Source organism: Erythrolamprus reginae, chromosome 1, assembly GCF_031021105.1.
Source record: "Erythrolamprus reginae isolate rEryReg1 chromosome 1, rEryReg1.hap1, whole genome shotgun sequence".
Taxonomy (NCBI): domain Eukaryota; kingdom Metazoa; phylum Chordata; class Lepidosauria; order Squamata; family Dipsadidae; genus Erythrolamprus; species Erythrolamprus reginae.
The window spans coordinates 50,103,463-50,115,688 of NC_091950.1; the positions used below are offsets into that span (position 1 = coordinate 50,103,463).

Below are 12,226 nucleotides of genomic sequence, written 5' to 3' on the forward strand. Positions count from 1 at the left end.
AGCTACCACAAGAAGTTCAAACTCTGGGAAGTTCAAATGGTGATTTGAGCAGACACATAATCTATTGGTGTGGATCACAGAGAACAAAGCAATCTATTATTTTTATTAGTAAAACAAACTCCTATTTTTACCCCATATTAACATGCAGATAAGTTTAAAATTGACATCTGGCATAATTTTGCATAAAGCAAAATTCCACACAGTAACTTTTGCAGAAAAGATATATTCAACCCCAACAAATTAGTTGTCGTGTAACTTGATTATACTGACAATGTAAAAATAACTAACTGAAATATACATTATAAATACGTCAAGATAAAAATTCTCAAAGAACACAACTATACAATCTGTAAGTCTATATTCCATTATAAACATATTTGGGGGGAAAGAATTAAGTTGCTTCATCAACTCATATATCAAAATAATATAGAAATTTAGGAACTGATGTTGAAAATATAAAAGTCGGACTACAATCACTTCAGAGAAGTTAAATCATTTTGATCAAATAATCCCATATAGTCGCAAAAGCAAACCTGTAATAATTATACTGCTTACTTACTTTGTATTTTCTAATGGTAGATTTATTCAGTATCCTTGATTATCCTATAGGTAATTCTTAAGTTTATTTGAAGCTTATAGGGGAAAACTATTTTATTTCCTCTCTTCTACATAAAACATTATTTTATGGCTGAAAATTCTATCTACATTCTTATCCACATAACCTATTATCCACCAAAAAATAATTCCTTTGTTATACTGTAAAACAAATTATAGATCTGAGGGGTTGTATGCCAGAGTTGATTGATGGAATGGCCTAAAAACCTTTAAATAAAATTAATAAATATAATATTTTTTAAATAGTGTATTTGGATTTGGGGGTTAGGTTGCACAAGCGCACATTTGTATTACCTATGTATATTGAGATTTGGCAGATAGTGGTATAGAAATGCTCTCATGTTAATCTAATACTTAAGTCTTTTGTATATTGTACCGATGTCAAACTTGGGCAAGAATTTGGACTAGATCCATCAAGTCCCTTCCAACCCTTGTTAATCTGTCTGTTTTAATCTGTCAGCTCTTGAAAAAGGTGAGCTGAAAATTCAGAACAAATTTCACATGGAAGGATCTGCACATTTGTTCAGTCCTTTATAAGATGTAATATATAGTTTCACTGATTGTATATACATGGGAAATTCTAGGGCACTATGCAAACACTACCATAATTTATAAAAAGTCTTCCAACTGAGCTGTGTTAGATTTAGGTATCAAGAAATATAAAACAGAAAGATTCTTACTTGTTCCAGTGAGTCTTTGAATTTCGATACAAGGATGGAAACATGATAGGTAAAATCTTAGCTGCATTGTCACTGATTAAGCTCATAATATATTCATTATTCCAGTAGTATAGTGCTCGTTCTGCCACCTAAGATAATGAGATAGCCATTTAGCAATTTACACAAACCACAGAATGTCTATTATCTTTTTGATGATGCAATTGTGCTTTAATCTTATTTAAGATTTCTGCATTTCTTGCAGCTCATCTGTTCTCTGCATGCAACTTTTACTGTATATGTGGTGATATAATAATAATAATAATAATAATAATAATAATAATAATAATAATAATAATAATAATAATTTAATAATTTATTAGATTTGTATGCCGCCCCTCTCCACAGACTCGGGGTGGCTCACAACAATGATAACATAACAAATCCAATATTTAAAAACATCTAAAACCCATCATTAAAACCATACAACACAATCAAACCATACATAAACTCAATTCCCCCATGCCTGGTGACATAGATGGGTCTTCAACTGGTGCACCAGGCGAACCTGTGAAAATGCCCTCCTTGCCATAGCCGAAAGATGGTGTTCTAATGTTAGCTGTGGATCAAGGAGGACGCCCAAGTTGCGGACCCTCTCTGAGGGGGGTCAATAACCCCCCCCCCAGGGTAATGGATGGACAGATGGAATTATCCTGGGGAGGTAAAACCCACAGCCACTCTGTCTTGTCAGGGTTGAGCTTGAGCCTGTTGACACCCATCCAGACCATAACAGCCTCCATGCACCGGCACATCACTTCCACTGCTTCGCTGACTGGACATGGGGTGGAGATGTATAACTGGGTATCATCAGCATACTGATGATACCTCACCCCCATGCCCTTGGATGATCTCATCCAGCGGTTTCATGTAGATATTAAAGAGCAGGGGGGAGAGGACCGACCCCTGAGGCACCCCGCAAGGGAGAGACCTAGAGGTTGACCTCTGACCTCCCCACTAACACCAACTGCGACCGACCGGAGAGGTAGGAGGAGAACCACTGCAGAACAGTGCCTCCCATCCCCAACCCCTGCAGCCAGCGTAGAAGGATACCATGGCCGATGGTATCGAAAGCTGCTGAGAGGTCAAGAAACACCAGGACAGAGGACAAGCCCCTGTCCCGGACCTGCCAGAGATCACCCGTCAGCACAACCAAAGCAGTTTCCCTGCTGTAGCCAGGCCTGAATCCTGACTGTTGAGGGCCTAGATAATGTGATTGGTAGTTGCTAGAACTACCACTACTCAACTATTTAATGCTCACAGAAATATCAGAACTATATTTTGACAATATCCTTTTGCTAATGTCACAGAAGAGGCCTTCACAACTTATAACATCCGATCTAACACCTTTTCTGCCATGAGTTGTCTTGGAAAAGCTGCATCATGCTATATTGCAATATATTTATAAAGATTACAGGTAGTTCTCAGTTAACTATAATAATTGGGATCAGTATTTCTGTCACTAGGTGTTGTAGTCATAAAGCACTTTATAATGTGATCATGCCACTTAGTGACAGCAGTTTCAGCAACCTCCAGTTACCTGCTTTAAGCAAGGTCTCACGTGATCATGACCTCAGACTTCCTGCCAGCTTCCCCATTGTCCTTTACTTGTGGGAAACCGGCCAGATATAACACAAATCATGATTCTTTGCCTGCAAGATGGCTGTTCTGGTCAGAGATCTGAGCTGGTTCCTGAGCACACAGATCATAATCATGTGACTGCAGGCCTAATACACCACCAAGAACATTAAGGGTCAGTTGTAACGACCAGTCATGCATCACTGTTGCAAGTTCAAACAGTCATTGAACAAGTTACTATCGGTGGACTACCTGTAATTCAAAGTGACAATAACTCACTATTGGCATGCCATGTTAATTAAAAAAAAACACCTCAGAATTAAATGTATTAAAATGACCAACCTGAAAGTGTGGACTCGAGACGCACTTTGCTAGCTGCCTGAAAAGAGGTTCCATAACCTTCACAAATTCAGTTGGTTCAATAACATCTAAAATTTCTTCTAATTCATTTAAAAACATAACTTCTTTTGGACTATGAGTCTTTGGCCAGTATTTGAGTAGTGCCATCACCACCTGAAAATAAAATATGCAAATATCTAGGTTTTTATTTGCTTGCTTCAAATATTACTCTTATATATAATTAATGTTATATATAATACATATTCCTATAACCAGCGAATAGGGCATGACAAGGAAACTTTTATCTTTTGACTGAGTTAGGTTGTAGTACAAACTTCAGCTAACATGACTGAACAAAGTTTTGAAATTTTTAAAGAGTGATGTCAAAGAAAGAGTATTCTTTATTCAAGTGAGAAATTAATATTTTCTTATGTAGAACTTTTCTGTGTATGTGCAGTTAAACGAAATACAGTGTTCCCTCGATTTTCACGGGTTCGAACTTCGCGAAAAGTCTATACCACGGTTTTTCAAAAATATTAATTAAAAAATACTTTGCTGTTTTTCCCCTATTCCACGGTTTTTCCCGCCCGATGACATCATATGTCATCACCAAACTTTCGTCCACCTTTAATAAATATTATTTTTAATAAACTTTAATAAAGAAACATGGTGAGTAATAATCTAAATGGTTGCTAAGGGAATGGGAAATTGTAATTTAGGGGTTTAAAGTGTTAAGGGAAGGCTTGTGATACTGTTCATAGCCAAAAATAGTGTATTTACTTCCGCATCTCTACTTCGCGGAAATTCAACTTTCGCGGGCGATCTCGGAACGCATCCCCCGTGGAAACCGAGGGAACACTGTATATCATAGTGAGTGGGGCTTCTTGAGATTGAGATTCTATTAATTCTTTTAAAATCTCCAAATAGTACAGTATTTAAAATCAGTAATTAATAATAACTAATAATTCAAGAAATACTCAATGGCTTATTGCTTGTGTAAACAATACTTATTTCTATGTATATTTATTTGTATTATGTCTTTATTAGATTTAGAAATAACTTAAGATGATGAATATACTGTATATAATATTCCATCCTCCATTTTTTCTACAACAAAACTGTGAGAAAGGGTTACTGCTCCAAGATCACCTAGCCAGCTTTCAGGCTTAAGGCAGAACTAGACTGCATGGTTTCATAATTTCTAGTCTACTGCCCTAACCATTAGACAAAACTGGCTCAACAGTGAAGTAAAAACTCATAATAATAATACAGTATAGCTTCCATGCAGAAACATAAACAACAAAGCCAAAGAATAAAGCATTGTTGCTGCTTTAGGTTATGTTGCCATTTAGACCTTCAATGCTTAATAAGAAATTAAAACAATATATTCATGATTTAAAATAATATGAAATTTCTCTAAGGTAAGTTATTATGAAATAATAAAAATACTTTTATTATTCTGCTGTCCTTTTTAATTTACATTTTCTTCTGAAACAATACAATCCAGAATAAGGAATTTTAAAATGAAATATGTCTCTATATTTGCTAATTAATATGACCACTTTTATAGTAGATTAAAAACAGAACTATATATACAAATATTATTCTGTAAATTCTAACTGTAAACAGTCCACAAATTATTCAATTTTAAATTATTTAAAGGCACATTGTCTTTCTGTTTAAATTGTTCAAGGTGTAACATTCCGAACATATGATACAAATAGTGCACTGTGCAAGTTAGCTGTTGCAGATGCCAAAGTAATAAGATCACAATTTTAAAAATACGTTGTTTAAATAATTAGATAATATTTTAATAAGAAGAAGAAAAACTAGACTTACTGGCTCAGTAAGTGTGCTGTCCTTTTCTAAAAACTGAACTACGCAGTAAGCCAGCTAAATTGAGAGAAGATAATAATGTTATCAAGTTGTGGCTCAATCTAACATATTAATATAGAACGTTTATCTAGGGTGAATATATAAAAAACAGAATTTCAAACCCAAAAGACAAAAAAATCATCTATAGTTCAGATAAATTTTTAGTGAATGTTTGAAAAATATAACACTAAAAATATCTGAAAAATAGAAGTAAAGTCATCAGTGGAGAAAAAATCTAAAACCACAAACAACTAATTACTCTTTAAAAATGCCTGGGAAAAATAAAAAAAATGACTATCAAAAAAGTAATGGCATGTACAAATAACATATATTGTAACTGCATAGATTTTTCTAAAGTAATATTTTTGAGGCCCCAGATAAGGATAGTAAAGTAAGAAACTTTATTCTGCTCATGTAGTGATGCTGTGGCCTCCTCTTTTTCTGGGATTATGAGTGTATATGTCAGACCTCAACAACAGAACTCATTTAATATTCCAGGTTCTAGACATTTCAATGTTCCGCATTAGCAATTAAAGCTCGAAATTGAGAAATTTAGATCTCAATTATATTCTACAGGTAATCATTAGTATGTGAAACTATGGCTGTAGAAATATGCAGATCACTTTGCTTCTTGTTAGAAAAATGCAATGCTTGTTATTGCAGGTTTTTTTTCTTTTTATGACTTTAATCCCTTTTACCAGGATGGAGTCAGGGTGACTGAAATGGAGTTGAGTGTTAACTGGCCAGATGCTTCTCCTGACATCAAAGCAGGTATGTTCTCTTTGCGCCCTAGTCCAGTGATGGTGCACCTATGGCACGGCGGACACAGGTTCCCCTTCTGCCACACGAATCCCAGCAACCGATTAGGTCCCACAGAGTTGGCCTTCTCCGGGTCCAGTCGATGAAACAATGTCATCTGGCGGGGCCCACGGGAAGAGCCTTTTCTGTGGTGGCCCTGACCCTCTGGAACCAACTCCCTCCAGAGAGCAGAACTGCCCCTACCCTCCTAGCCTTTCGCAAACTCCTAAAAACCCATCTCTGCCGTCAGGCATGGGGAAATTGATTCCCCCGGGCCGTTTCATTTTACGTATGGTTTGTTTGGGATGCATGACTGTTTTTATAATAAGGGTTTTAAACTGTCCTTTTTTAACCATTAGATTTGTACTATATATTGTTGTAAGCCGCTCCGAGACTCCGGAGAGGGGCGGCATACAAATCTAATAAATAATAATAACAACAATAATAACAATAACAACAACAATAATAATGTGGGCATATATGCTGGCATGCAAGCTGTTACCCTATCTCAGCTCCATTATGTATGTGCGTGCCAGCCAGCTGCTTTTCAGCTTACCCAGAGGCTCTGGGAGGGTATTTCAGCTTCCGAAGAGTCTCTGGGGGGGATGAGGGAGAGCATTTTTGCCCCTGGACCCTGGGGAGAGCAAAAGATGGGCCCACCAGAGTTTGGGAAATGGGCTGTTTCAGGCCTCCAGAGGGCCTCCCTTTTTGCCATCCCCAGGCATTGAATTATGGGTGTGAACACTCATACATGCGCGATAACACACGCACACGCACTTTTGGCACCAGAGGGGGAAAAAGGTTCGCCATCACTGCCCTAGTCGCTGCCTAAGATTGAACTTTTAACATTCCGAGTGGGAAGCAAGGATCTTTAGCTCTCGATTACTGCACCACTCCTGTTTTTTTTATTTTTAAGGACCAAAGACAGAGAAAACACCCAGTAAGAAGCATTTTACTACTTATCCAAGTGCATATGCATAGTTTTCTTGAGAAAGTTTCAAATGCTTAAAAATTTAAAAAATCTTCAGCTTAAACAAAGCAATTTAATAATTAAGTGAAAAAACCACCATAAGAAAACACACATTTTCAGAATGAAAAATCATTTTATTTCATAGTTTCTTACTTAAAATTTGCAGTTTTGTAATTTATCAATAATACGAAAACAAGCACACATCAAACTATTTACCTGTGGATGATAGACACTGAGTGATTTTACTTTGTGCAAAGGTAGTAATACCTTGAGAAGGAAAATTTTGTGCTCTTCTTTTAATGGTAAGGCAAATCCATTGATTATACTGAAGAAGAAAAAAGTATTTTAGAATTAGAAAATCTATTGTGTTGCTGCATTTCAATTTCATTTTTTAAAAAGAAAAACATATTCCTTTCATTCATTAGCTTTAAGATGTGCTTCTGTTCAAGTGCCTTTGTTAGACTTCTCAAATAGCTTACAATATAGCTATCCAAATAACGACAACAATTTAGGAATTATTTGCTAGTGCACTACCCTCAGCGACAGGAATTATTTGCTAATGCACTACCCTCAGCGACAGACTTTTTCAGTTACAACTGACAGAAACTATTTATTTATTTATTTATTACTTAGATTTGTATGCCGCCCCTCTCTGAAGACTCGGGACGGCTCACAACACGTGGAAACAAATCATAAATAATCTGACAATTTAAAATATTTAAAGATTTAAGAAAGACCCCATATACTAACAGACATACACACAAGCATACCATATATAAATTAAACATGCCCAGGGGAGATGTTTCAGTTCCCCCATGCCTGACGGCAAAGGTGGGTTTTAAGGAGTTTACGGAAGGCAGGAAGAGTAGGGGCAGTTCTAATCTCCGGGGGGAGTTGGTTCCAGAGGGCCGGTGCCGCCACAGAGAAGGCTCTTCCCCTGGGGCCCGCCAACTGACATTGTTTCGTTGACAGGACCCGGAGAAGGCCCACTCTGTGGGACCTAATCGGTCGCTGGGATTCGTGCGGCAGGAGGCGGTCTCGGAGATATTCTGGTCCAATGCCATGAAGGGCTTTAAAGGTCATAACCAACACTTTGAATTGTGACCGGAAACTGATCGGCAGCCAATGCAGACTGCGGAGTGATGGTGAAACATGGGCATACCTAGGTAAGCCCATGACTGCTCTCGCAGCTGCATTCTGCACGATCTGAAGTTTCCGAACACTTTTCAGAGGTAGCCCCATGTAGAGAGCATTACAGTAGTCGAACCTCGAGGTGATGAGGGCATGAGTGACTGTGAGCAATGAGTCCTGGTCCAGATAGGGCCGCAACTGGTGCACCAGGCGAACCTGGGCAAACGCCCCCCTCGCCACAGCTGAGAGATGGTTTTCTAATGTGAGCTGTGGATCGAGGAGGACGCCCAAGTTGCGGACCCTCTCTGAGGGGGGCAATGATTCCCCCCCCAGGGTGATGGACGGACAGATGGGATTGTCCTTGGGAGGCAGAACCCACAGCCACTCCGTCTTATCCGGGTTGAGTTTGAGTCTGTTGACACCCATCCAGGCCCCAACAGCCTCCAGGCACCGGCACATCACTTCCACCGCTTCGTTGACTGGGCAAACTATGCAAACTGTTTATTGTTTTGTTCAGTCCAAGATCCATTGTTACCCTTTATACAACCCAGAAATCTTTACATTTAAGCAGCAATACTTATTATGAAGCATAACTATTAAGCAGTTTACCTTCCCAATATTTCCAGTAATTCTGCTATGCCGTTGTGATGTTCTGTCTCATAAATAAACCTGAGAAAACAAATTCATTATCATCAATGGTGCAATGTATTCAACAATATGCTTAGTTGGATGAAAGGCACAAACACAACTTACTTTCATCAATTTAAAACAATATTGTGCATATTTGTAGATTCAGAATGTTTATTCAATTGAATTTTGTATTATTTTTTAAAATTATAATTGAGGAGAGTTAGGAAAACAAAGGGAAAGGTATCAGACAAATATACACAGTGTTACATAAGGTTATCTTAAATTCAAGGAAAACAAGGGATATCAATAAACTAGATTTTTCAATTTGTCTGACTAAAATGGAATTAGAGAATAGAAGTTAGATTATAATCCAGTACTAATTTGTTTTGAATAAAACACTCTGAACACAATGGAAATTGTTTCTAGATTAGAAATCAAAGATTTCTGATAGTTATAACATTAATGGAAATAGATTTTGGAGTGCAAGGACATAATTACGTATTATCAAATCATAATCTGAATATATAGCTATAGTAAATAAAAATGCTATATTTTTGAAAAGATAATTGAAGGACCAGCTCCTTTTTGAGGAGCATCCAAAGAGCATTAGGAAAAATAAAATAAAAATCTTTAATACAAATAATGAATACTATGCAGACTACGTAGAATTGTTTATTGGCCAAGTGTGATTGGACACATAAGGAATTTGTCTTAAGTGTATATGCTCTCAGTGTAGACAAGGAGAATAAAATAAATTCATTAAGAATAAAAAGATATAACACTTAGTGTGGAAGAAATTAAGTGTTATTTTCAGAGCTCAAAATTAAAACAGAATAATTTGAATCAAATTCCACCAGATGATAATAGCCAAGAATAGAACCAGTGTGGGAAATACCACTACTAGTAAAATACAAGGAAGAGGCACTAAAAATGGATTTGGTCCTAATTAGGAAATTTTTTTAAAAATTATGAACCAGGATTTGAACAGAAAAAAAATACATGAGTGCATATGTAATGCCTCGACTTTCAAGGCTCAAAATGTAATAAAAATTAGCATCTTAAATAGGATTAACTACTCACCCTTTTTGCAAAAATAAAGCATGTGCTAAATGCAGACATACATTGATGTATACCTGGCTGGCTTATACCGGTAGTCCTCGACTTACAACCACAACTGAATCCAAAGTTTTTGTTAAGTGAGACATTTGTTAAATGAGCTTTGCCCCATTTTATGACCTTTCTTTCCACAGTTAAGTGGGAGAAGAATCATTGCAGTTAAGATTGTTAAGCGATTCTGGTTCCCCCACTGACTTTGCATGTCAGAAGTTTGCAAAAGTTATCATATGACCCCAGGACAATGCAATGGTCATAAATGTGACTTGGTTGCCGAGCGGCTGGATTTTGATCACATGACCATGGGATGCTGCAATGGTCATGCCAAAACTCACTTTTGTCAGTGCTGTTGTAACTTTGAATGGTTGTAAATCGAAGACTACATGGAGACTGCTTCTGGATTTTGTGTTTTGAGGTGGGAATTATTTTGGGGGGGGGGTGTTACTGATTTGTTGTTATAGACATGACTATGTAGTTTTGGAAAAGTAAAAAGTTTTGATGCTAATGCTTTATTCTACTACAACAGAGGGAGTAGCAAGTCAACACTTTTATTTTCTCCCTCCCTCCCCCTCACCTTTCCCCCTCCTTTTTGTCCCCATGGTGTCCTATTATTTGCTTTCATATTTCTGTATTTTATCTTTGTATTTTGTTCTATAAACTAATAAAAATGGAAATAAAAGAGGACTACCTGTATTTCCTTTTTTAAAAGAATAAACTGAAAAATAGAGGAAAGCAGAGATACTATTTCATGATTGTATTTATTTTATATCTGCTGCCATTTCTTTGCATATAGGTCTAGAAGCAGACATTTGGGGCAATGATTTAAGGAAGGTAAGGCTTCTAGCAATCTCAAATACAATTTTAAATTCCTAAAAAGGGAAAAAAATAAATCCCCAAAACTACAATCACCGGAGACATATTTAACCTCTCTTTGCTGTTGCTGCTGAACTGATTATCTTCTTTCAAATACATTGGGGGGAAGGGGGAGTTTTAAACTTACATAGTTATTGATGTCTATTATTGCATTTTGGCATCAGAATGCATTTCAACTGTTATCTTTAAATATTTGGCAGCTGCATTAAGATTGGTTTCCAACAAAGGCAAGCAAAAAAAAATCATAGGATAAAGAAAAAAATTGTTTTGTCTCACAAATTTGATTAAATTCTTTATATTTGCTAACTAGTTTGGAAGGCAAATCAGGGAAGTTCATTAGGCTTTTTACTTGTATATTCCATTTTTCATTTCCTTTTAACTGATAATTAACTTTTGTTGGAGTATATTTATTGATTGATTGATTTTGTCCAATACACAATGAGGGTTTTAGTGGGTATACAAATAGTATCAGTGTTAAGCACCTATATTGTAACTTCTGCTTATTGCATTAAAGTAATCATTCAATGTTTGATAACTCTCTTGGCTCTCTTCCTCTAATGCAGTGATTTTCAACCTTTTTTGAGCCGCGGCACATTTTTTACATTTACAAAATCCTGGGGCACACCACCAACCAAAATGACACAAATCTAATAAATAAACAAATAAATAAATAAATAAATAAATAAATAAACAAACAAACAAATAAACAAACAAACAAACACATACATAAATAACCCCCTCATATATACAATCCCATGTAACATCCTCTTATAAATACAGTCAATCATCAATCATCCCTCCTCAAATTTATACCGCTCTCTCATTTCTGGGTACTTCTCCTGTCTTTCCCCCTTTTCTCTCTCATGTTTCTCATTTCTCTCTCTTCCTCCCTTTTCCCCTCATTCCTTCTCCCTCTCACTTCTCCTCTTTTTCCATCCCTGTCTCTCTCCCCCCTTTATGCGTGTGTGTGTATACACACTCGAACCATTTCCAAAACCAGTTGAGGGCTGGGTTTTTTTCCTCTTTTATTCTTTTCAAAAACAGGTGTGGGCTGGGGGTTTTTTCTTATTATTTGGGTGCTTTTTACCATATGCTTCAAGAAGCACCTCTCTCTCTCTTTTGCTCTCTCTCGTTCTCTCTCTTATTTTCTTTCTCTCTCATGCTTTCTCTCTCTTGTTCTCTGGCGGGATTAGTCATCTGTTGTCCTCCTGATGCTGCTGACGTGGTGCCAGGGACAAAACGCCCACCCACTCCTGAGGGAAAATACGGACTGTTTGGGATGGGAATTAGCATCTCTCCCGCCGCATTAAGTAGGCAAGGCCAGGCAGAAACTCACCGGACGCGGAGCCCAAAAAAAGCGCCTGAGGAAGGCAGAAGCGAAGCGCCCCCACCGCCTGCTCGCTTTCCAACGCTGCGCCCGTTGCGCCGGGCTCTTTGCCTGAATCTGCCTCCTTTATGAGGCTCGAGCGAGCCTCCTTCGCCGGCAGCCGGGGGGGTCGGCTTCGCCCCCTGCCCAGCCGAAAGTGTGCGTGTGAGGGGGGAGAGCTTGCTTCTGCAACCGCATGGCCAGAGAGAAGCGGGATAGCAAGGC

The 12,226-nt window shown here is 37.6% G+C and overlaps 1 protein-coding gene across 5 annotated transcripts in view; it reads right to left on the minus strand.

Moving 5' to 3' along the window:
• The window catches only part of PPP2R5C (protein phosphatase 2 regulatory subunit B'gamma), a 76,449-nt gene that overhangs the window by 13,408 nt on the left and 50,815 nt on the right, over nt 1–12,226 (minus strand). For all 5 annotated transcript variants that reach the window (XR_011559156.1, XM_070752148.1, XM_070752137.1 and 2 more), the window contains 5 exons: nt 8,629–8,688; nt 7,105–7,213; nt 5,085–5,138; nt 3,249–3,419; nt 1,296–1,423 (listed from right to left, as the gene is read on the minus strand). Coding sequence is in view for 4 of the 5 variants with exons in the window: in XM_070752148.1 (XP_070608249.1) it covers nt 1,296–1,423; nt 3,249–3,419; nt 5,085–5,138; nt 7,105–7,213; nt 8,629–8,688 (522 nt within the window). In the remaining variant the exon portion in view is untranslated. The remainder of the gene's footprint in view (nt 1–1,295; nt 1,424–3,248; nt 3,420–5,084; nt 5,139–7,104; nt 7,214–8,628; nt 8,689–12,226) is intronic.